At 43.8% G+C, this 26953-nt stretch overlaps 1 protein-coding gene and 1 pseudogene across 1 annotated transcript; both read right to left on the reverse strand.

Moving 5' to 3' along the window:
- Positions 1-18085: 18085 nt before the first annotated feature.
- Positions 18086-19024, reverse strand: LOC125539283 (histone H1-like). The gene is made up of 2 exons (XM_048702709.1): positions 18829-19024; positions 18086-18749 (listed from the first exon to the last, which is right to left on the reverse strand). The coding sequence occupies exons 1-2, from the start codon at positions 18913-18915 to the stop codon at positions 18291-18293; spliced, it is 546 nt and encodes a 181-aa protein (XP_048558666.1). The 5' UTR covers positions 18916-19024; the 3' UTR covers positions 18086-18290.
- A 4029-nt stretch (positions 19025-23053) lies between these two features.
- Positions 23054-23960, reverse strand: LOC125539282 (annotated as a pseudogene).
- Between the last annotated feature and the right edge of the window lie 2993 nt (positions 23961-26953).

Here is a 26953-nt window from a genome sequence, read left to right on the forward strand (position 1 = left end):
CTAACACCCATATCACACAAGCCATGATAACAATGATCTCCTATTTTAACAGAAATAACAGGCATGCCTACCACATGTCTATGTTTATCTTTAGCACACGGTTTAGCAATTCTAGCAGTTTCATCACAGAAATAAATAACATGCCCATCAATATTATCAGCCAAGAGATCCTTAACAATAGCAATATTAGGCTCAACTTTAACTTCCTCAGGAGGTGTATAGGTTCTACTATTGCTCTTACGAACCATAGTTGAAGCTTTAGCATGATCTTTTATCCTAACAGGAAAAGGTGGTTTCTCAACATAAGCAGTAGGAATAATAGGATCATTATAAGTGACAGTCTTTTCTTCAACTTTAATAGGTGCAACTACTTTTACTTCAGTGGGGGGATGATATTTAAACCACTTCTCCTTAGGGAGATCAACATGAGTAGCAAAAGATTCATAGAAAGAAGCTACTATCTCAAAGTCAAGTCCATATTTAGTGCTAAATTTACAGAAAACATCGGTATCCATAAAAGATTTAACACAATCAAACTTAGGTGTCATACCTGACTCCTTACCTTTGTCGAGATCCCAGTCTTTAGAGTTGCGTTTAATTCTTTCCAATAAATCCCATTTGAATTCAATACTCTTCATCATAAAAGAGCCAACACAAGAAGTATCGAGCATGGTGCAGTTGTTATCAGAAAGCCGAGCATAAAAATTTTGAATAATCATTTCTCTTGAGAGCTCATGATTGGGGCATGAATATAACATTGACTTAAGCCGCCCCCAAGCTTGAGCGATGCTTTCTCCTTCGCGAGGCCAAATATTATATATATAATTACGATCACGATGAACAAGATGCATAGGATAAAAACTTCTGATGAAATTCTAATTTCAATAGTTTGTAGTTCCATGATCCCATATCATCACATAGCCTATACCATGTCAATGTGTCTCCCTCCAAAGATAAAGGGAAGACCTTCTTCTTGATAACATCATCGGGCATACATGCAAGCTTAAATAATCCACAAACTTCATCCACATATATTAGGTGCTCATCAGGATGTAATGTTCCATCTACTGCAAAAGGATTAGCTAGCAATTTTTCTATTATACCTGAAGGAATTTCAAAGGAGACATTTTCATTTTCAGTAGGTTCAGTAGGTTGAGTAGGTGGAGGAGCAACTCTTTGCTCTACTGGTCGAGGTGAAGATACCCCGAACAAGCTCCTTAGAGGATTACTTTCCATAGTAACAAGTGACAGTAAATTTCAGCACACTATATAAATTTTTCCTTACCAAATTCCACCTACCAAAGGCGCTTCACTCCCCGGCAACGGCGCTAGAAAAGAGTCTTGATGACCCACAAGTATAGGAGATCTATCGTAGTCCTTTCGATAAGTAAGAGTGTCGAACCCAACGAGGAGCAGAAGGAAATGATAAGCGGTTTTCAGCAAGGTATTCTCTGCAAGTACTGAAACAAGTGGTAACAGGTAGTTTTGTGACGGGATAAATCGTAACGAGCAACAAGTAACAAAAGTAAATAAAGTGCAGCAAGGTGGCCCAATCCTTTTTGTAGCAAAGGACAAGCCTGGACAAACTCTTATATAGAGAAAACCGCTCCCAAGGACACATGGGAATTATCGTCAAGCTAGTTTTCATCACGTTCATATGATTAGCATTTGGTACTTTGATAATTTGGTATGTGGGTGGACCGGTGCTTGGGTACTGTCCTTACTTGGACAAGCATCCCACTTATGATTAACCTCTATTGCAAGCATCCGCAACTAGAACAAAAGTATTAAGGTAAACCTAACCATAGCATGAAACATATGGATCCAAATCAGCCCCTTATGAAGCAACGCATAAACTAGGGTTTAAGATTCTGTCACTCTAGCAACCCATCATCTACTTATTACTTCCCAATGCCTTATTCTAGGCCCAAATAATGGTGAAGTGTCATGTAGTCGACGTTCACATAACACCACTAGAGGAGAGACAACATACATTCATCAAAATATCGAACAAATACCAAATTCACATGACTACTAATAGCAAGACTTCTCCCATGTCCTCAGGAACAAACGTAACTACTCACAAAGCATATTCATGTTCATAATCAGAGGGGTATTAATATGCATATAGGATCTGAACATATGATCTTCCACCAAATAAACCAACTAGCATCAACTACAAGGAGTAATCAACACTACTAGCAACCTACACGTACCAATCCCAAACTTAGAGACAAGAATTGGATACAAGAGATGAACTAGGGTTTGAGAGGAGATGGTGCTTGTAAAGATGTTGATGGAGATTGACCCCCTCCCGATGAGAGGAGCATTGGTGATGATGATGGTCATGATTTCCCCCTCCCGAAGGGAAGTGTCCCCGGCAGAACAGCTCCGCCAGAGCCCTAGATTGGTCCCGTCAAGGTTCCGCCTCGTGGCGGTGGAGTCTCATCCCGAAAAGTTCCTCCTTATTTTTTTCTCATCGAAAGACCTCATATAGGAGAAGATGGGCGTCGGAGAGCCACCAGGGGGCCCACGAGGTAGGGGGCGCGCCCAGGGGGTAGGGCGCGCCCCCACCCTCGTGGCCAGGGTGTGGCCCCCCTCTGGAACTTCTTGTGCTCGGTATTTTTTATATATTCTGAAAATGACTTCCGTGAAGTTTCAGAACTTTTGGAGCTGTGCAGAATAGGTCTCTAATATTTGCTCCTTTTCCAGCCCAGAATCCCAGCTGCCGGCATTCTCCCTCTTTATGTAAACCTTGTAAAATAAGAGAGAATAGGCATAAGTATTGTGACATAATGTGTAATAACAGCCCATAATGCAATAAATATCGATATAAAAGCATGATGCAAAAATGGACATATCACTATGCGATAGCAATAGTTGCAAAAGCAATAGTTGGTGAAACGACCATGTGACGACACGTTGATAGAGATCAAGATGATGGAGATCATGGTGTCATGCCGGTGAAGATAGAGATCATGACGGTGTTTTGGAGATGGAGATCAAAGGCACAAGATGATGTTGGCCATATCATGTCACATATTTTGATTGCATGTGATGTTTATCCTTTATGTATCTTATTTTGCTTAGTTCGGCGGTAGCATTATAAGATGATATCTCACTAAATTTCAAAGTATAAGTATTCTCCCTGAGTATGCACCATTGCGACAGTTCGTCGTGCCGAGACACCACGTGATGATCGGGTGTGATTAGCTCTACCTTCACATACAATGGGTGCAAGCCAGTTTTGCACACGCGGAATACTTGGGTTAAACTTGACGAGCCTAGCATATGCAGATATGGCCTCGGAACATTGGACACCGAAAGGTCGAGCATGAATCATATAGTAGATATGATTAACATAGTGATGTTCACCATTGAAAACTACTCCATCTCACGTGATGATCGGACATGGTTTAGTTGATTTGGATCATGTGATCATTTAGATGACTAGTGGGATGTCTATCTAAGTGGGAGTTCTTAAGTAATATGATTAACTGAACTTTAATTTATCATGAACTTAGTCCTGATAGTATTTGCATATCTATGTTGTAGATCAATAGCTCGTGATGTAGTTTCCCGTTTATTTTTGATATCTTCCTAGAGAAAAATAAGTTGATATGTTAGAAGCAATGATGCGGACTAGCTCCGTGATATGAGGATTATCCTCATTGCTGCACAGAAGTATTATGTCCTTGATGCACCGCTAGGTGACAGACCTATTGCAGGAGCAGATGCAGACGTTACGAACGTTTGACAATGCTCAGTATGATGACTACTTGATAGTTTAGTGCAACATGCTTTATGGCTTAGAACGGGACTTCAAAAATCTTTTGAACAACACAGAACATATGAGATGTTCCAAGAGTCTAAATTGGTATTTCATACTCATGCCCGTGTCGAGAGGTATGAGACCTCTGACGGTACTGTGCCTACAAGATGGAGGAGAATAGCTCAACTAGTGAGCATGTGCTAAGATTGTCTGGGTACTACAATTGTCTGAATCAAGTGGGAGTTAATCTTCTAGATAAGATAGTAATTGACAAAGTTCTCTAGTCACTGTCACCAAGTTACTGGAACTTAGTGATGAACTATAATATGCAAGGGATAACGAAAGTAATTCCCAAGCTCTTCGCGATGCTGAAATCGGCGAAGGTAGAAATCAAGAAATAGCATCAAGTGTTGATGGTTAACAAGAACACTAGTTTCAAGAAAAAGGGCAAAGGGAAAGAAAGAGGAACTTCAAACAAGAATAGCAAGCAAGTTGCTGCTCCCATGAAGAAGCTCAAAGCTAGACCCACGCCTGGAACTGAGTGCTTCTACTGCAAAGGAAATGGTCACTGGAAGTGGAACTGCCCTAGATACTTGGCGGATAAGAAGGATGGCAAAGTGAACAGAAGTATATATTTGATATACATGTTATTGATGTGTACTTTACTAGTGTTTATAACAACACCTCAGTATTTGATACTGGTTCAGTTACTAAGAGTACAAACTCAAAACGGGAGTTGCAAAATAAACAGAGACTAGTTAAGGGCGAGGTGATGATGTGAGTTGGAAGTGATTCCAAGGTTGATAAGATCACCATTGCACACTCCCTTTACCTTCGGGATTAGTGTTGAACCTAAAATAAATGTTATTTGGTGTTTGTGTAGAGCATAATATGATTGGGTCATGTTTATTGCAATACAGTTATCCATTTAAGTCAAGGATAAATGTTATTCTGTTTACATGAATAAAACCTTCCGAGTTCATACACCCAAGGTGAATGGTTTATTGAATCTCGATCATAGTAATACACATATTCATAATATTGAAGCCAAAAGATGCAAAGTTAATAATGATAGTGCAACTTATATGTGGCACTGCCGTTTAGGTCATATTGGTGTAAAGCGCATGAAGAAACTCCAAGCTGATGGGCTTTTGGAATCACTTGATTATGAATCATTTGATGCTTGCGAACCATGCCTCGTGGGCAAGATGACTAAAACTCCGTTCTTTGGAACAATGGAGCAAGCAACTGACTTATTGGAAATAATACATACTGATGTATGCAATCCGATGAGTGTTGAGGCTCACGGCGGGTATCGTTATTTTCTGATCTTCACAGATGATTTGAGCAGATATGGGTATATCTACTTGATGAAACATAAGTCTGAAACATTTGAAAAGTTCAAAGAATTTCAGAGTGAAGTAGAAAATCATCATAACAGGAAAATAAAGTTTCTGCAATCTGATCGTGGAGGAGAATATTTGAGTTACGAGTTTGGTCTTCATTTGAAACAATGCAGAATAGTTTCGCAACTCATGCCACCTGTAACACCACAGCGTAATGGTGTGTCCGAACGTCATAACCGTACTTTATTAGATATGGTGCAATCTATGATGTCTCTTACCGATTTATCACTATCGTTTTGGGGTTATGCATTAGAGATAGTTGCATTCACGTTAAATAGGGCACCATCTAAATCCGTTGAGACGACACCATATGAACTGTGGTTTAGCAAGAAACCTAAGCTTCCGTTTCTTAAAGTTTGGGGCTATGATGCTTATGTAAAAAAAATTCAACCTGATAAGCTCGAACCCAAATCAGAGAAATGCGTCTTCATAGGATACCCGAAAGAACTGTTGGGTACACCTTCTATCACAAATCCGAAGGCAAGATATTCGTTTCTAAGAATGGATCCTTTCTAGAGAAGAAGTTTCTCTCAAATGAAGTGATTTGTAGGAATGTAAAACTTGATGAGGTAATTGTACCTTCTCCTGAATTGGAAAGTAGTTCATCACAGAAATAAGTTCTAGCGATTCCTACACCAATTAGTGAGGAAGTTAATGATGATGATCATGAAACTTCAAATCAAGTTACTACCGAACCTCATAGGTCAACCAGAATACGTTCCGCACCAGAGTGGTACGATAATACTATTATGAAGGTCATGTTACTTGACCATGACGAACCTACGAACTATGAGGAAGCGATGATGAGCCCAGATTCCGCGAAATGGCTTAAAGCCATGAAATCTGAGATGAGATCCATGTATTAGAACAAAGTATGGACTTTGATTGACTTGCCCATTAATCGGTGAGCCATTAAGAACAAATGGATTTTCAAGAGGAAGACGGACACTGATAATAGTGTTACTATCTACAAAGCTCGAATTATCGCAAAAGGTTTTCGACAAGTTCAAGATGTTGACTACGATGAGATTTTCTCACTCGTAGCGATGCTTAAGTCTGTCTGAATCATGTTAGCAATCACCACATTTTATGAAATCTGGCAAATGGATGTCAAAACTGCATTCCTTAATGGATTTCTTAAAGAAGAGTTGTATATGATGCAACAAGAAGGTTTTGTCAATCCTAAAGGTGCTAACAAAGTGTGCAAGCTCCAGCGATCCATCTATGGACTAGTGCAAGCATCTCGGAGTTGGAATATATACTTTGATAAACTGATCAAAGCATATGGTTTATACAGACTTACGGTGAAGCTTGTATTTACAAGAAAGTGAGTGGGAGCACTACATCATTTCTGATAAGTATATGTGAACGACATATTGTTGATCGAAAATAATGTAGAATTTTCTGGAAAGCATAAAGGAGTGTTTGAAAAGAGTTTTTCAAAGAAAGACCTCGATGAAGCTACTTACATAATGAGCATCAAGATCTATAGATATAGATCAAGACGCTTGATATGTTTTCAATGAGTACATACCTTGACAAGATTTCGAAGTAGTTCAAAATGGAAAAGTCAAAGAAGGAGTTCTTGCCTATGTTGTAAGGTGTGAAGTTGAGTAAAGACTCAAAACCCAACCACGACAGAAAATAGAAACAGAATGAAAAGTCATTCCCTATGCCTCAGTCATAGGTTCTATAAAGTATGTTATGTTGTGTACCAGACCTATTATGTACCTCACCATAAGTTTGGCAAGATGGTACAATAGTGATCCAGGAGTGGATCACTGGACATCGGTCAAAAATATGCTTAGTGGGATAAGGAAATGTTTCTCGGCTATGGAGGTGACAAAGAGTTCGTTGTAAAGAGTTACGTCGATGCAAGCTTTGACACCGATCTGGATGACTCTAAGTCTCAATCTAGATACATATCAAAAGTGGGAGAAATTATCTAGAGTACCTCCGTGCAAAGCATTGTAGACATATAAAATTTGCAAAATACATATGACTCTGAATGTGGCAGACCCGTTGACTAAATTTCTCTCACAAGCAAAACATGATCACTCTTTGGGTGTTAATCACATAGCGATGTGAACTAGATTATTGAGTCTAGTAAACCCTTCGGGTGTTAGTCACATGGAGATGTGAACTGATCACATAAAGATGTGAACTATTCGTGTTAAATCACATGACAATGTGAACTAGATTATTGACTCTAGTGCAAGTGGGAGACTGAAGGAAATATGCCCTAGAGGCAATAATAAAGTTGTTATTTATGTTTCCTTATATCATGATAAATGTTTATTATTCATGCTAGAATTGTATTAACCGGAAACTTAATACATGTATGAATACATAGACAAACAGAGTGTCCCTAGTATGCCTCTACATGACTAGCTCGTTAATCAAAGATGGTTAAGTTTCCTAGCCATGGACATGTGTTGTCATTTTATGAATGGGACCACATCATTAGAGAATGATGTGATGGACAAGACCAATCCATTAGCTTAGCATAATGATCGTTCGGTTTTATTGCTACTGCTTTCTTCATGACTTATACATGTTTCTCTGACTATGAGATTATGCAACTCCCGAATACCGGAGGAACACCTTCTATGCTATAAAATGTCACAACGTAACTAGGTGATTATAAAGATGCTCTACAGGTGTCTCCAATGGTGTTTGTTGAGTTGGCATACATCGAGATTAGGATTTGTCACTCCGTCTATCGGAGAGGTATCTCTGGGCCCTCTCGGTAATGAAAATCACTATAAGCCTTGCAAGCAATGTAGCTAATGAGTTAGTTACGGGATGTAGCACTACAGAACGAGTAAAGAGACTTGCCGGTAATGAGATTGAACTAGGTATTGAGATACCGACGATTGAATCTCGGGCAAGTAACGTACCGATGACAAAGGGAACAGCGTATATCGTTATGCGGTTTGACCGATAAAGATCTTCGTAGAATATGTAGGAACCAATATGAGCATCAAGGTTTCGCTATTGGTTATTGACCAGAGACATGTCTCGGTCATGTCTACATAGTTCTTGAACCAGTAGGGTCCACACGCTTAACGTTCGGTGACGATCGGTATTACGAGTTTATACGTTTTGATGTACTGAAGGTAGTTCGGAGTCCTGGATTTGATCACGGACATGACGGGTAGTCTCGGAATGGTCGAGACATAAAGATCGATATATTGGAAGCCTATGTTTGGACATCGGAATGGTTCCGGGTGAAATCGGGAGTATACCGGAGCACCGGGAGGTTACCAGAACCCCCCGGGAGGTATATGGGCCTTATTGGGCCTTAGTGGAAGAGAGGGGATAGAAGCAAAGGAGGGGCGCCCTGATATGTCCATTTTGCATCATGCTTTTATATCGATATTTATTGCATTATGGGCTGTTATTACACATTATGTCACAATACTTATGCCTGTTCTCTCTTAATTTACAAGGTTTACATAAAGAGGGAGAATGTCGGCAGCTGGGATCCTGGGCTAGAAAAGGAGCAAATATTAGAGACCTATTCTGCACAGCTCCAAAAGTCCTGAAACTTCACGGAAGTCATTTTCAGAATATATAAAAAATAATGAGTGCAAGAAGTTCACCAGGGGAGCCACACCCTGCCCACGAGGGTGGGGGGCACGCCCTACCCCCTGGGCACGCCCCCTACCTCGTGGCCCCCCTGGTGGCCCTTCGATGGCCATCTTCTGCTATATGAAGTCTTTCGATGAGGAAAAGAATCATAAGCCATCTTTCCGGACGAGACTCCGCTGCCACGAGGCGGAACCTTGGCGGAACCAATCTAGGGCTCTAACGGAGCTGTTCTGCCGGGGAAACTTCCCTCCGGGAGGGGGGAATCATCGCCATCGTCATCACCAATGTTCCTCTCATCGGGAGAGGGCAATCTCCATCAACATCTTCACCAACACCATCTCCTCTCAAAACCCTAGTTCATCTCTTGTATCCAATTCTTGTCTCCAAGTCCGGGATTGGTACCTGTGGGTTGCTAGTAGTGTTAATTACTCCTTGTAGTTGATGCTAGTTGGTTTATTTGGTGGAAGATCATATGTTCAGATACTATATGCATATTAATACCCCACTTATTGTGAACATGAATATGCTTTGTGAGTAGTTACGTTTGTTCCTGAGGACATGGGAGAAGTCTTGCTATTAGTAGTCATGTGAATTTGGTATTCGTTCGATATTTTTTGATGAGATGTATGTTGTATCTCCTCTAGTGGTGTTATGTGAACGTCGACTACATGACACTTCACCATTATTTGGGCCTAGAGGAAGGCATTGGGAAGTAATAAGTAGATGATGGGTTGCTAGAGTGACAGAAGCTTAAACCCTAGTTTATGTGTTGCTTCGTAAGGGGCTGATTTGGATCCATATGTTTCATGCTATGGTTAGGTTTACCTTAATACTTTTGTTGTAGTTGCGGATGCTTGCAATAGAGGTTAATCATAAGTGGGATGCTTGTCCAAGTAAGGGCAGCACCCAAGCACCGGTCCACCCACATACCAAATTATCAAAGTACCGAACGCGAATCATATGAACGTGATGAAAACTAGCTTGACGATATTCCCATGTGTCCTCGGGAGCGCTTTACATCATATAAGAGTTTGTCCAGGCTTGTCCTTTGCTACAAAAGGATTGGGCCACCTTGCTGCACTTTATTTACTTTTGTTACTTGTTGCTCGTTACAAATTATCCTATCACAAAACTATCTGTTACCACTTATTTCAGTACTTGCAGAGAATACCTTGCTGAAAACCGCTTATCATTTCCTTCTGCTCCTCGTTGGGTTCGACACTCTTACTTATCGAAAGGACTATGATAGATCCCCTATATTTGTGGGTCATCAACGCCCCCCCCCCCAAGCCAATCTGAATTGGGACGGGGGTCGCCCCCCCTTTCCTTCCTTCTTCATCCTCCTTCCTTCTCTCCTAGAACCATCAAAGGGACGTGGGAATCCTACTCCCGGTGGGAGTAGGACTCCCTTGGGGCGCGCCTAGAGAGGCCATCCCCCTCCCCCTCCTCCACTCCTTTATATACGGGGGAGGGGGGCACCCCATGAACACACAAGTTGATCATTGATCCATTAGCCATGTGCGGTGCCCCCCTCCACCATAATCCACCTCGGTCATATCGTAGCAGTGCTTAGGCGAAGCCCTATTCCGGTAGCATCATCATCACCGTCATCATGCCGTCGTGTTGACGAAGCTCTCCCTCGACACTCTGCTGGATCGTGAGTTCGTGGGACATCACCGAGCCGAACGTGTGCAGATCGCGGAGGTGTCATAATTTCGGTACTAGGATCGGTCGATCGTGAAGACGTACGACTACATCAACCACGTTGTCATAACGCTTCCGCTTGCGGTCTACGAGGGTACGTGGACATCACTCTTCCCCTCTCGTTGCTATGCATCACCATGATCTTGCGTGTGCATAGGATTTTTTTTTTGAAATTACTGCGTTCTCCAACAGATCCATCTATGGACTGGTGCAAACATCTCGGAGTTGGAATATACGCTTTGATAAAGTGATCAAAGCATATGGTTTTATACAGACTTGTAGTAAAGCCTGTATTTACAAGAAAGTGAGTGGAGCACTACAATATTTCTGATAAGTATATGTGAATGACATATTGTTGTTCCGAAATAATGTAGAATTTTTTGGAAAGCATAAACGAGTGTTTGAAAGAAGTTTTTCAAAGAAAGACCTCGGTGAAGCTGCTTACATACTGGGCATCAAGATCTCTATAGATAAGACGCTTGATAAAGATTTTTCAATGAGTACATACCTTGACAAGATTTTGAAGTAGTTCAAAATGGAACAGTCAAAGAAGGAGTTCTTACCTGTATTGCAAGGTGTGAAGTTGAGTAAAGACTCAAAACCCAACCATGGCAGAAAAAAGTAAGAGAATGAAAAGTCATTCCCTATGCCTCAGTCATAGGTTCTATAAAGTATGCTATGCTGTGTACCAGACCTATTGTGTACCTCACCATGAGTTTGGCCAGAGGGTACAATAGTGATCTAGGAGTAGATCACTGGACAACGGTCAAAATTATCCTTAGAGGACTAAGGAGATGTTTCTCGGTTATGGAGGTGATAAAAGAATTTGTCGTGAAGAGTTACGTTGATGCAAGTTTTTTTCACCAATCTAGATGACTCTAAGTCTCGATCTAGATACATATTAAAAGTGGGAGCAATTAGCTAAGAGTAGCTCTGTGCAGAGTATTGTAGACATAGAAATTTGCAAAATACATACGGATCTGAATGTTGCAGACCCATAGACTAAACTTCTCTCACAAGCAAAACATGATCACTCTTTGGGTATTAATCACATAGCGATGTGAACTAGATTATTGACTCTAGTAAACCCTTTTGAGTATTAGTCACATGAAGATGAGAACTAATCAGATAAAGATGTGAACTATTGGTGTGAAATCACATGACGATGTGAACTAGATTATTGACTCTAGTGCAAGTGGGATACTGAAGGAAATATCCCCTAAAGGCAATAATAAAGTTCTTATTTATATTTCCTTATATCATGATAAATTTTATTATTCATGCTAGAATTGTATTAACCGGAAACTTAGTACATGTGTGAATACATAGACAAACAGAGTGTCACTAGTATGCCTCTACTTGACTAGCTCGTTAATCAAAGATGGTTAAGTTTCCTAGCCATGGACAAGATTTGTCATTTGATGAACGGGATCACATCATTAGAGAATGATGTGATTGACTTGACCCATCCGTTAGCTTAGCACGATGATCGTTTAGTTTGTTGCTATTGCTTTCTTCATAACTTATACATGTTCATATGACTATGAGATTATGCAACTCCCGGATACCGGAGGAACACTTAGTGTGCTATCAAATGTCACAACGTAACTGGGTGACTATAAAGATGCTCTACAGGTGTCTCCGATGGTGTTTGTTGAGTTGGCATAGATCGAGATTAGGATTTGTCACTCCGATTGTTGGAGAGGTATCTCTGGGCCCTCTCGGTAATGCACATCAGTATAAGCCTTGCAAGCAGTGTGACTAATGAGTTAGTTGCGGGATGTAGCATTATGGAATGAGTAAAGAGACTTGCCGGTAACGAGATTGAACTAGGTATTGAGATACCGACGATCGAATCTCGGGTAAGTAACATACCGATGACAAAGGGAACAACGTATGTTGTTATGCGGTTTGACTGATAAAGATCTTCGTAGAATATGTAGGAGCCAATATGAGCATCCAGGTTCCGCTATTGGTTATTGACCGGAGATGAGTCTCGGTCATGTCTACATAGTTCTCGAACCCGTAAGGTCCGCACACTTAACGTTTGATGACGATCGGTATTATGAGTTTATGTGTTTTGATGTACCGAAGGTTGTTCCGAGTCCCGGATGATATCACAGACATGACGAGGTGTCTCGAAATGGTTGAGACATAAAGATTGATATATTGGAAGGTTATATTCGGACACCGGAAAGGTTCCGGGGGTCATCGGATAAATACCAGAGTACCGGGGAGTTACCGGAACCCCCGGGGAGTCAATGGGCCTTCATGGGCCTTAGTGGAAATAGAGGGCAGCAAGGGAGCTGTGGGGCACGTCCCCCTAGGCCCAAACCGAATTGGTTTAGGGCTTGGGGGTCGGCACCCTCTTTCCTTCTCCCCTCCTCCTCTTTCCTTCCCCTCCTAGTTGGACTAGGAAAGGGGGAACCTACTCCTAGTAGGAGTAGGATTCCCCCCTTGGGGCGCACCCTATGAGGCCGCCGGCCCCCTCCCCTTGCTCCTTTATATACGGGGCAGGGGCACCCTAGAACACACAAGTTGACATTGTTTAGCCGTGTGCGGTGCCCCCCTCCACCATAATCCAGCTCGGTCATATCGTTGCAGTGCTTAGGCGAAGCCCTGCACCGGTAGCTTCATCATCACCGTCATCACGCCGTCGTGCTGACGAAACTCTCCCTCGACACTCAGATGGATCTAGAGTTTGTGGGACGTCATCAAGCTGAACGTGTGCAGATCGCGAAGGTGCGGTACCTTCGGTGCTAGGATCGGTCGGATCGTGAAGATGTACGACTACATCAACCGCGTTGTCATAACGCTTCCGCTTACGATCTACGAGGGTACATGGACAACACTCTTCCCCTCTCGTGTGCGTAGGAATTTTTTTGAAATTACTGCGTTCCCCAACAGTTCAGGGTCTGAAGCACTTGTTCGTGAAACACCTTGAATATTGCTGGAGTATATGTAGTTGCAGCTTGCCTTAACACATAGCCAACTTCTTCCTTGAGCTTGGGAGTAGTTTATGACACCTTGAAGTCATACTTGACCTCTACAAATCTTTTATCCGCTACTAGACGCTCAAAATGCTCGAAAAAAAAGCATATCTAATATTAATGTACCGCTTTAGTTCATTATTCATGCTTTCACTTCTCTAGGCAGTGCTCATGTGGGATAATGTATTTCTGCCATTCACTATATTGCCCATTACTCCCTTTTCTCAGACAGTATTTGCAACCACGTATTGTCACGTAGTCCATATATGTCTATCGTTTTATTCCATTCATTTATAAAATCGTCTTCTTCCTCAATTTCATAGATACAATGCTGAAAATCAGCATTGAACTTCTTATATTCTTCAACAACCCCAGCAAGGTGCTAGCAAGCATTTTGATTCATATGCCACACACAAAGTTTATGGTGAGACTGAGGAAGGACTTTACTGATTGCGTTGGCCATCACTGCATCTTCATCGATCAGAATACTCCTTGGATATTTCCCATACATGGTTGTTAGAAATGTTCTAAAAAGCCAACCAAAACTTTCAGTTGTTTCATCATAGATAAGCATAGCACCAAAGGTGCGGTGAGCTTAGTGCTCTTGGTGTTGTTCTGGTTCATCTTTGCTCTGCGATGACGCAAGATGCCTTCCCAACTTGCTAATCGTTCCGGATTCTTGTGGCGGAGCTCCCAGTCAAGGTTCATGGTGTCACTCGTTGGTTGTGGTTGCTCCTGAGTTGTGTCGTGAGGTTCGGTTTACACGCCGGTGTGGCGCGTTAGGTTGCTTGCTTAGTCTTGGTGTTGTGATCCCTCCACAACACCTCACATCTACTTGTGCCTCCTTTATTGTTGGTCCTTCGGTCTGCTAGCTAGGTCGGGCCTTGTCCTGGTCATCCTTTTTTCCTCACCTCTGTAACTTTGTTACTTGTATGGTTTTCGGCCTAATTTTCCTCATAAACAGGGTCAATTTGTTTAGGTTTTCGATCCGGTTTCCCTCATAAACTGGATCAACCAAAGCTTAAGAGGCAACTCTTGGCTTCGGCAGCTTTTTGAGCAATATATTCAGGCGGGGAGGATTCCCCCCCCCCCAAGTGACCGTTCAAAAAAAATGCCTACAGATTTGCGACTTTAGCGTTTGCTATTTATCCTTCTGTGACTTCCCTTTGGGATCTTAAGTATAGGGCCATGTCTCCGGTAGCAAGAGGATGGTTATGTGCTACCTCAAATCCATACACATAATATAACCGTTTTTGAGACTTATCTTCATATGGGCTTGACAACCATATCATGTTTCGGGCCTAGTGTAACTGAAAGAATCCTCTCTGCTATCTTCAACACGTAAGCCTGTCAATTAAAGTAATTATCTTAGTGAATCAAAAAATCAATAGTATAACCAAAACAAAATAAATACAAGCAACCCATACCTTAACGGGAGCATGTAAATGTATGTTGTTGTATTACAATACTATTCTTCACTTTATGGTGACTCCCTCTTCGGAAGCTAAAACCAGTAGCTTTTGCATATTTGTTATAAAAGGAGTAGGCCTCCTCTTCAGATAAAAATGTCAATCTTTGGTAACTTGTTGTCACTACAATTTGCTGCAACATTTTCTTGCAAATAATGTATGAATTAGTATTCAATTTTGTTAATGCACATTTTTCACATATGTTGTATTGTGCTTACCATGCGTTATTTTATTGGATTTATGAAACAAGGATTAAAAAAAGACTACCCATGTCATAACAATACTGTCAAACAATGTAGACTAATATTCATGGGCCGCTGTTTTATTAGAATATGCTGAGTGGGGTATTAACTGAGTATTAAGCATCTATTCTGACATGCGCAATTTTGTCATGTACGAGGCATAAAGCTAGTATAGTTGTAGCCTATCCATAAGCTCCATCATCCTATACGGAGCAACACAGATAATTTTCCAATCATGATCGATATTTTTAATTTTGTTTTCATCGGGGAGAATTAATGTTCTACAATCATGAAGGCATTTTTGATCTTTTCAGCAGGGAAAATTAAGCAATAGATTCCACAAGGGAAGAACAATGAAAAGAGATCATGAAGACTATACTTTTGGTCCCTGAGATTCATCACCGTCCTCATGGATCCAAGGATTGATGCTTGAAGAAGCCATGGGGAACGAGATGCCCCTTTCCTTCAGCCCCTAGGTTGCCTTGCTTCTGCCCAATTGATGCACCTTAGCCTCCCGTAGATTTCCTTTCTTCCGCCTGATATTGAACTTGTTTGATGTGCTTTTGCCAAGATCTTGTTTTTGATTGATGTGGGTGATCTAATATGGTGGTGAGATTTTCGTGCTTCCTATATGGATAATCAGGAATATATGTGTTTCTGTCTGGATTAACACAAGTCTAAGAGGTTTGGCGCCCAAACCTCTTTGTTGTATATGTTGGCGGCAAAAAAATGAGATTAACCTCCTTTTCCCTCCAGATTAGTGCAGCGAGAGTATTGCCAAGTATTACGGACACATAACCGAGAGAGAATACGAGTTTTTTTTAATGTTTTTTCTTACGCTGGAAAAGGGATGCGGGTGGAGAGATAAGTCATGCAGCCGTTGGATTGTAAAATAAGTCACATGCACGGAACGGGAGCAGGCAAGCCTCGTCCACTTTTGACATTAGTTTCATACATTGTGAAGGGTGTTGCCAAAAGAAGAAAAGAGAAAACCGATGCTTCTATGAGCGCCGATGCCAAGTTAGCCCAACACAATAAATAATTATTTGTTATCAGTCGAGCGCTTGGACACAATATTGAGCGGGAGGACAATGGCATGCCATTCTGGATAAAAGGAGAGATGTGGTTAGTTCTTTATCCTATTGTGTTCAGTCATGGGACCAACTATACAGATATTTGAAATTACACACGTTGTGGACATGATGATAAATATGACGCCGATGCCACATCCCGTTTAATGCTCAAATTTGGCAACAACACATTGTGGATGCCCTAAGCGTCACACACGTGCAGCTGCGACCGGCCCACACGTGTACATTTTGTCACAGGGTCCGGTGGAAAGCGACACGCGCAGGGCCAGGCCGGCAAAATCCAGGCCCTGTGCCAAACTCTGAAATGAGGGCCTATCTTTCAATGGACGAGATACAAAGAAACATTGGGCAGAGTAATCTAAAGGAGAGCACAAAAAAGATTTAAATTCCAAACCATATATAATAATGATTCAGTAGAAATAATAAATATTTGATACCTTTTGTTCCCATTGATTATCCTATCGGCATATTCATCTTTGAAGCAACAAGGTCAGCTCGCTATGCGCCCTGGAAAATAGAAGAGATCAGAGGGTTAAAACCAACTCTGGTACACTTGATAAAAGGCAGCAACCTTTTATCGTTCAATAAAAATAAAAGGCAGCAACCCACTCCCACTTGAAAAATGCAGTAAAGTAGCAGGGCAAGCACACTGAAATTTGGGCAGCATATAAAGGAAAATTTAGACAGCCTATGCACTGAAAATTGGACAACATCAACACTGAATTTTTGTACAACAAAAAACTGAAATTGTGAGAGGAGATACTCTCATACACTGAAATTTGAATAGCAAGAAGAATGAAAATCTGAAATAAATTACAATGAATTATGGACATCAACAAGACTGAATCACGGGTACTCGTAGGTTGTCAACAAGGCTGAACCAGTCTCAAGGATGAGCCGATCGTGAGTAGGGGATACCGTCGTGTTGGCTTACAGGGCATAAAGTGCGGGTGAGCCAAGATGTAGAGCCCGAAGAAGGACGAACTGCACCAGCTCCCTGACATTCTCTGCGGGGTCCTCGTACCGCAGGATGGAGCGTGCTTTGCGTGGCTGCGATGTGGAGCGGCGGCGTTGGTTGCCTGGGACCGAGCGATTTCTCATTGGATCAGCGCAAGATCAGGGCCTGTTTCGGGCTAGTGGGTGTGGCTAGCGAGCTGGACCTTTTACTGGGAAATGGGCTGTTTCCAAAATCTGGGGCCCCTCAAAACTGGGGGCCCTGTGCAGGCCGCACGGGTTGCACACCCATGGGCCCGGGCCTGGACACGCGGTGCTTCGTTGTGCTCATGCAAGGCATTTCATTATCCTTACTCAAAAGGATGTATTCCTCGCAATTGCTACACAGTGGGGGTTAGATGTGAAAAAGATCGGAACGGTTCATTGCGCGGACTACGCGCTTTTAATTTGGACGTAAGGATGGCGTCGCCGTTAGAGAGTTGATCGGCAAGCGCGGGATTAGTGGAGGGGATTGGCGAGACGGGCAGCCACACACCACTCGCACGATGTCACACGCAGCCGCAACAGCCAGGCACGCCCGGCTGGTCGAAACCCTGCGGAATTCTCAGGCGACCCGTCGACCGCCGTTCCTACCCCCTAGTTTACAATTGATTGGGGGCAGGTGATCGGGAGTTCCACCGCCTGGTACGAGGCCGTTACCGTGCGCAGTGCCCTCAATCTTGTAGAACCTGCCCAGAGGCCTCAACTGAACTTGAACAAGTAGAAAGGGGCGAGGGGGAAATTGAGGATGGCAAATGCTCAGGATCGAAGTACAACCAACAAACAATCGCTATTCTCAGGATCAAACTGACGACATGTAGAAATTGGGAAACTGCAAATTCATTTCAGAGTTTGAGCTGGATACATCTGACACCTGAACATTCCAGACACTAAACACCACCAGCGATAGTACATAGAACCTGCCTAGCAGAACCGAAGCCTAAATCAGGGAGGATGAGGCATCCTTTTGTACAGACCCAGAGCACCAACGCACACCTAAAACCACCTATAAGATCAGATCAGATCAGATCAAGCGGAGGCGACCTTGCGGGCCTTCTTGGCGGCCGGGGAGCGGACGGTCTTCGGCTTCGCCTTGGCCTTCGCCGCGGGCGACTTCTTGGCTTTGGCGACCAGCTTCTTCTTCTGGGGTGCCTTGCGCTTCGTGCCAGCGGCGGCGGCCTTCTTGGGCTTCGCGGAGGCCTTCTTCTTGGGCTTGGCGGCGTCTTTTGCGGGCTTCGCCGCAGCCTTGGGGGCGGCGGGCTTGGCCTTGGGCTTGGGCGCGTCCTTCTTGGCGGCGTCGGAGAGCTTGTAGGAGGCCTTGACCTTGACGAGCTTGCCCTTGGCGGCGGACGCGCGGAGCTGGACGGAGAGCATCTTCTTGAAGTTGGCCGGGAGGGCCTTGCCGTGCTTCTCCTCGATGAACTTGGCGATGGCGACCGAGCTCGACCCGGTCCTGTCCTTGAGAGCCGCGATCGCCTCCTTGATCATCTGCGCAAGATCCAATCAGCCCAATCGCAATCAAAACCATTCAATCAGAGGGGGACACATGAGAGGCTCGGACGCTCACCTCGAAGTAGGTCGGGTGGGCGGCTCCAGCGGCGGAGGTCTTCTTCGGCTTCGGCGCTGAGGCGGAGGGCTTGGCCAAAGCAGTCATGGTGGCTAGTCGAAGAAAATATCTGAAAGGGAAACTGCTACGTGTGCGGTGTGCTCTGCTCGCTTGCGGCTTCAGAAAAGAGCTCGAGAGGTGGATGGATTCGAGAGAACCGGGTGGAGGCTCGTATTTATAGTCACGGAGGGGAGCGATCCGGGAGGGTGGGAATGCTGCGATCTCATTGGCTGGAGGGGGAGTGCCGCGGATTGTGAGTGCGAGAGAAGGGGCGGGCGAACAGCTCAATTACCCCCGCGAGACTGGGTTAAAATTGGAAGGGAGGCTCTATTTGTCATGAGCCTGAAAAGAAAAACAGTTGCATCAGTGGCTTTTTATACGAATTGTCAGATCTTGATCCAATGGTTCAAAATAGATCATGCTACTGTTCATCGTTTTCTTCCCTTCCTTCTTCCTTCTCCTGATCCCCCAGCCTACCCCGTCCTAATCGTCGGTCTCCATCACCCGTGGCCGGCGGTTGCTACCACGCACCGCCTCGCCCTCCCCCACCGCCATTGCTAGCCATTGCCTCGGCCATCCCTCTAAGCCCGACACCATCCATAAGAACTTCCGGCGATCCCCTGCACCCCCATCCCATAACAAGATACTCCCTTCGTTTCAAATTACCCGTCGCATAAATGGATGTATCTAGAACTAAATATATCTCGATACATCCATACCTGCGACAAGTAATTCGGAACAAAGGGAGTAGATAATAAGGACAATGTTTCACCCTAAGATAAATGGTGGGGCTAGTTCTTCTCCAGCGAGGTTCGGCCAAGAGGGAAGGAAGAAGGAAAAAAGTGACTAATGGGAGAAGAAATTCCAGGAACCTGAGAAAATAGCAAATCCGAACACAATACAAAACACCAAATGGCGGACAAGTTTCACACTGAACCTTAAAACCGAACACTAAATAAACCGTCAAATCGTTTAAAACATTTTTCGGCTTTCGATCACAAAGTGCCCAACCCTAGTCGTAACTATTCATATGATTTTCAAGAATTCGCCATAGGTTAGTTTTCATGGTCATATGTGTATGTGATCTTTACGGATTTTTTCAGAAATTACGAATATTTTTAAAGTTGTAGATATTGCGTAATCCCGTTAGATCCCTGCAAGGGGTTCCTTATGGGGCGGAGGGCATAGAGGATCATATTGGGGTACACACGACACACGGATTTCCCCTGGTTTTACTGAAAATAACGTTAGTCTGGGTTAGTTTCATTCAAATCATGCAAAATAGAGTTCAAAACAAGAGCAAAAGTGTTCGGAAAAATAAATACGTTTGAGACGTATCAATGCACTACTCCATCTAAAGAACCACTCCTCAATCTTGGCCAGAGAAGACAAATAGATAGGAAAGCATACATACCTATTTAATTGTACAACAAAGAAAGTTCAAAAGTTCAATAGGATTTAATGAATGATCTGATTATGAACTCACAATTCATCTTGTCACAACAAACACACCAAGGAATTACATCGGAGTGATCCCAATCACACAAGGAAGAAGGGGAACATGGTATTGAAGATCACAAAAGAGAGACAGAACCATCTAGGTACTACTATGGACCCATCGGTCCTAAGGAAACTATCCACGCATGGTCATGGAGGCCGTAAGGTGATGAAGAGGCATCTGACAGTGGCTTCCCCCTCCGTCATGGTTTTGGAACTGGACTTCAGATGGCATCTCTTCGGAACAGAGGCATGCGGCGCGGGTAAAAGTCTTCTAGAGGAACGACGAATGGTCTCAGTATCTATATGAATTCATGGCGGTGGAATTAGATCAAGGTGGTGCTCAGGAGCCCCGCATAGACAGGTGGCGTGGCCACCCCCTGCCTGCGCCATGTGTCCATGATGACCTTGTTCTTCAAGCCGAAATACTTGCTCGGGAACGAGCAAAACTCTAGGCTCGGGTGATCCAAAAGGGGGGTCAATAGAAGGGCCATGCCACGCCATAATCTCGACCAAGGAGACTCCGACATTAACATTCATCATGAGTACCCTCTAGTCATCTCTTTGTAAATACCAAACCCAAGGTGAAAACCTAAGTATATTACCTTGACCGTTTGTTCATGCTTGCCATGATTACCCTAGTGATGATTGTCGTTTCTATGTTTGAGTTACACCCTGTATGTTGAGGTGTTGAACAACGATAAGATATATAATCCTCCTTTGCATGTATGAGTTAGAATTCTTCATGAATGTTGTGTAAGGTCGACCACTCGACATTTAGCCTATGAAGGATGTTACTATCGTTGTGATGTTGGCATGCGGAGGTAAAGAGGTGACTAATATCCTCCACTTCTTTCCTAACCAATTGATAGGGGAATAATAGAGAATCACCTGTTGTCCGCGTCCATTGGGTAACCATTAACCATCGTCATCGTAATCTGTTATGGCGAAGAATGATAGTGGCGGGTGTGATATCGAGCTACACGAGTAGCACGTATGTTGTACCAGGCTTCACCCATTTATAAAAATATGCAAGGTGACTTAGTTATTTGAACCAACAACTGTGCTTCGCGCATATATTATGTTAGACACATACTACTGGGGAATCTATACTCCATGAGAATGCATTAGAGCTATTTATTTCATCGCTTGCATTTATCCTCTCACTTTTATTTTACTTTCACACTTTATTTTGATATGCCATTCACTCACAATATTTTAAGGTTTCGTCTATGCTTTTCTTTCGATGGTGATTAACTTGCAGGAGGTAAGATCATTTCCTATGCTCCCGTCAGATCGATACTACTCTTAATTCACAAAGTTGCAACTAAACTTTGTGGACTTGCAGATCATCAACTACCAGCCGCTCTCCCACTTGCTCCAGTCGATGGCAAGCACGCGAGGAAGCCAGGTGGCTGGCAAGGCCCTCAACAAGGTAACGAGGAAGAAGTCGTCCACACAGATTCCTTCTACACGTCCAGTGTCACGCAGGCATTCTCTAGCATCGCCGACCCCACCCATCACCTCCTGCTCCGCCACCTATGACTACCGCAGCCTCCGACGAGGTCCATGCCCACGATATGTATCATGAAATGCCCGAGGGGTAAAAAATTGCACTTCTCTTTTTTAGCTAGGGATTTTGGTAATGCAATGTGGCGATGATCTTGTGATGTGTTTGTTCTTGATGATTTCATTGTGGACAAATACGATGTTGCAAGTTTTTGTCTCAATTGAATGTCTTTTGGATAAAGTATGTGCATATTTAAATTAAATTTGGATCGTCCTAATGATGGATGAAGAGCATGATTGGTTTGCTAGTAATATTTGGCTAGCCAAATATTGGAAATACCAATACTTGTCAACTATTGGCAACTTTGTGTGAGTAGGCAAGACAAATAGACACCAAACCAATGATGGATGAACTACCGTGCAATCGTTTAAAATGTGTGTGTAACAACGGATGAAAAAAATAGTATTCATTTAGGAAATTAAATATAGGGGGTTCCGTTATATCCGAGCACTTTAAGAATGTCAAATGGAGAGGTTTATGAAATTTACTCAGTCGAACCTGAGTAGCGAGACACGCTGCCACACACGGTTCGCACGGCGTAACGCGGCGATTTGTCCCTGGCAATTGCTGACTGCTGTGATTCTCTCCCTAGTCGCCGATGCAGCTTGATTAGCGCGCAGCTGCAACCAACAGCCAACGGTCCGTGCGGCATCAGCCACTCGCAGCTGCTTGACAACAGGGTATTTGCCACGCACCCCGTCGTGTTCCCGTTCCCCTCAATACGACGCACGGAGAAGGAATCGTACCGAGGGATAATAACAGTGTATCTCCCGATTACATTGCTCAGTTTCTAAGGCATACCCTACCTGATGAACTGGGAGAAGAACAGACCTAACAAAGGAATGGCGAACAGAGATTTACAATTTAAAACTGGAAGGTACATAAGCAGATGCAGGGGATAACCAGAAGCAAAACAAGGACCAAGCAACAGGCAGCGCTATTCTCCAAGATCAAATTGAAGATGAATCCCCCAGCGACCTTAATAAAACTGAAGTAAATAGGGATTGGGGAACAAACGATCACAAGGCACAGAGGGTGATAAAACTGAAGTAAATAGAGATTGGGAAATTGCTTGTATGGAGAAACTGCAGATTCATTTCAGAGTCAGAGCTGAAAACATCTCTAAAGCAACCATTACATTACACTAAACACCACCCACGATACATAAACTTGCCTAGCAGAACCGAAACCTAAACAAGGGAGGATGAGGCATCCTTTTGTACAGACCCTTGAACACCAAGCCCTCCTAAGACCAGATATCGGATAGGATCAGATCAGGCGGCGGCGACCTTGCGTGCCTTCTTGGCGGCCGGGGAGCGGACGGTCTTCGGCTTCGCCTTGGCCTTGGCCGCCGGCGACTTCTTGGCCTTGGTGACCAGCTTCTTCTTCTCGGGCGCCTTGCGCTTGGTGCCAGCGGCGGCGGTCTTCTTGGGCTTCGCGGCCACCGTCTTCTTGGCCTTGGCGGCGTCTTTGGCGGGCTTGGCCGCGGGCTTAGCCTTGGGGGAGTCCCTTCTTGGCGGCGTCGGAGAGCTTGTAGGAGGCCTTGACCTTGACGAGCTTGCCCTTGGCGGCGGACGCGCGGAGCTGGACGGAGAGCATCTTCTTGAAGTTGGCCGGGAGGGCCTTGCCGTGCTTCTCCTCGATGAACTTGGCGATGGCGACCGAGCTCGACCCGGTCCTGTCCTTGAGAGCCGCGATCGCCTCCTTGATCATCTGCGCAAGATCCAATCAGCCCAATCGCAATCAAAACCATTCAATCAGAGGTGAACACAGGAGAGGCTCAGACGCTCACCTCGAAGTAGGTCGGGTGGGCGGCTCCAGCGGCGGCCGCCTTGGGCTTGGCGGCGGCGGGCTTCGGCTTCGGCGCCAAGGCGGCGGGCTTGGCCGGGCGGGCAGCGGGCTTGGCGAGGGCAGGCATGGCGGCTAACGGAAGCGGAGCTCTGAAACTGAAACTGACGCTGCTACTTGCGCGGTGTGCTCGCTTGAGATTACGAGAAGGAGCTCCAGAGGTGGATGGATTCGAGAGGACCGGGTCGAGGCTTATTTATACACGCCGAGGGGGTCGATCCGGGGTGGTGCGAATGCTGCGATCTCATTGGCTGGACGGTGATGCCGCGGATCGCGATCCGCGAGAGAGGGGGCGGGCGAATCGCGGCCGTCGGATGGTGGGCAGGTGGGATGGAGCCAGGATCAGGGTGCGCCACCCAAAGCGGGAAATGGATTACTATCTGTCAACAAAAACGCTGGGTCAAGGGTCAGTGAACTCGGTGCGCGGTGGACCGGTGCGCTGGCGAGCACCCTCCGTGCGAGAGGGATGGGTTGGGCGCTGAAACCACCCCCCGGTGTTTCTGTGGAACGGGTGTATGGGGGAACAGTGAGAGGCTGTTGATTTGCCGTGGTTTCAGGCCATCGGTTGCCAATCTGGATACGGGTGTACGTGTGCTATTCGAGAGCTTTCGAGTTTGGTCCATTTTTTCTTTCTTTGTTTACGGATAGCTTTCGAATTGAGTATTGCTGTGCACAGTTCCGAAATTCAATTTTTAAACAAGATGTATGGCGGAATGTTGCAAGTTTTTATCGACTTTAAACCATGTTTGACAGTGATGATCTCGTACGACATCAAATTGATGCCCGGCTCCAATTTGATTGAAACCACGATTGTGGCACCAAGCTCATAGTTAGGTCTCCTGATTCAAAAATAATTCATACGAAATTTGGATAACTCAAATTCTCAAATTATTTCAAAAAAAACTGGAACTTTCTTATGATGGCCTTGTATTGTACTACTAGTAGTATATATATTGTGTTATGATATGATTTTCTTTATGAAATCTATACCTAATATTAAAGGGCGGTGTGTTTCTTCCTTTTTTCGTCAGTCCTAAATTTTCGTCCGTCGTGTATTTACAAATGAGTAAAATATGTTGGAGGTTTTAAAAATATTCCAAGTGTGTCAAGTAGGTCTTGAAAATTTGAATTTGTTCACATGGTTCTATATGTGTATTTTACCCATGACTTTTAGGACCTACTTGGCACACCCGGGATATTACCGCGATAAATGACTTATACGCATTTAGGACCTGCGGTGAACGATTTCAAATTTTTAGGAGCTACTACTTGGCCCACTTGAAATACTTTTAGGACCTTCAATGTATTTTACTCTTCATAAATTTGCATGTGTGCCTATCTTTATAACTGGCCTATGTGGTATTAAGGGCATCTCCAACGGCAACCCATAAATTTTCTTCCGCATCCGTCCGCGGACAGGGGGACCAGTCCACGAACATGGATGCGGGAGGTAGCCATCTAATTATAGATGTATTTTGTCCGCCGGTAAATTCAAATTCAAATCTATGTTGATCCACACAACGCGCCGGATCACACCTGCACCGGATCGCATCCCCGATCACAATCAAAAGGAGGCAAATATGCTTAGTTTTTACATGCCCGAATCCAAAAGAATAACAGTCCGATAGTCCATGCATTTCTGCCCTCCCGGACCGACCATCCCAGCAAGTTGATTCCCGATCAAGGAGGTGTCGTCGCCGCAGCGTAGGTAGCCTCCACGTCCGCCTCTCCTCCGTCACGTCCTCGTCTTCCGTCGCCACCAACTCATCTTTCTGTCGCTCCAACATCAGTCTCATAACATAGTGGATACTAGGGATCAAGCCCAAATAAATTGACTCGATTACATGACAAATCTCATCCAACTCCATCATCGTCCAGCAAGCCTACGAAAGAATTACTCACTCCCGATGGTGAGCATCATAAAATTGGTGATGAAGAAGGGTTGGTTATGATAATGGCGATGAATCCCCCTCTCCGGAGCCCCGAACAGACTCCATATCAGCCCTCCCGATGAAGAACAGGAGGTGGCGGCGGCTCCGTATAGTAAAACGCAATGAAAATTCTTCTCCTATTTTTTCTTAGGGAAACGGAAATTATAGGCTTGAGATTAGGGTCCACATGGGCCCCACAAGGTAATAGGGCGCGCCCGGGGGGTTGGTCGTGCCTTGTTGCATTGTGGGTAATAGGTGGCCCCTTTGGTGGGTCTCGGATCCAGTATTTTTCATATATTTCATAAAAAATCTCCAAAAAGTTTCATCTAATTCCGATAACTTCTATTTCTGCACAAAAACAACGTCATGGTAGTTCTACTAAAAACAGTGTCAGACCGGGTTAGTTTCATTCAAATCATGCAAATTAGAGTCCAAAACAACAGCAAAAGTGTTTGGAAAAGTAGATACGATGGAGATGTATCAATGATTAGTGTGAATAGTAACTTTTGAATCAATAATGTAAGTTCTGTATTTGTCACAAGCAAACACAACTGCTAAAAATTCTTTCTCGGTAGTAGCATAATTTTTCTTGGCAATGTCCAAGGTCTTACTAGCATAATGAATAACATCCAATTTCTTATCAACTATTTGACCAAGAACAACACTTATAGCATCATAAGTAGCATCACACATAATTTCAAAGGGTAAATTCCAATCAAGTAGTTGAACAATAGGGCAGTTAGTAAGGCTTTCTTAAGTGTTTCCAAGGCTACTACAAAATCATCATAAAAAACAAATGGAACATCTTTTTGCAAAAGTTTAGTAAGACGCCTAGAAATTTTAGAAGAGTCCTTAATAATCATCTATAGAAACCAGCACGACCAAGAAAAGCTTCTTATACCTTTGACATTTTTAGGACATGACATTTTCTCTATGGCATCAACTTTAGCTTTATCTACCTCGATGCCTCTTTTAGAAATCTTATGACCGAGGACTATACATTCGTTTACCATGAAGTGACACTTCTCCATGTTCAAAACGAGACTAGTTTCTTGATACGTCCATTTTGCATCATGCTTTTATATCGATATTTATTGCATCATGGGCTATTATTACACATTATGTCACAATACTTATGCCTTTTCTCTCTTATTTTACAAGGTTTACATGAAGAGGAAGAATGCCGGCAGCTAGAATTCTGGGCTGGAAAAGGAGCAAATATTAGTAGAAGGAAAGGGGA

Source organism: Triticum urartu, chromosome 2, assembly GCF_003073215.2.
Source record: "Triticum urartu cultivar G1812 chromosome 2, Tu2.1, whole genome shotgun sequence".
Lineage (NCBI taxonomy): Eukaryota > Viridiplantae > Streptophyta > Magnoliopsida > Poales > Poaceae > Triticum > Triticum urartu.

Excerpts from the sequence above, each read along its gene's own strand:
- LOC125539283 (XM_048702709.1), bottom strand. The coding sequence starts at position 18,915 with ATGACTGCTTTGGCCAAGCCCTCCGCCTCAGCGCCGAAGCCGAAGAAG. Across the intron at positions 18,750-18,828 it reads CCCACCCGACCTACTTCGAG|ATGATCAAGGAGGCGATCGC; the intron begins GTGAGCGTCCGA and ends GATCTTGCGCAG.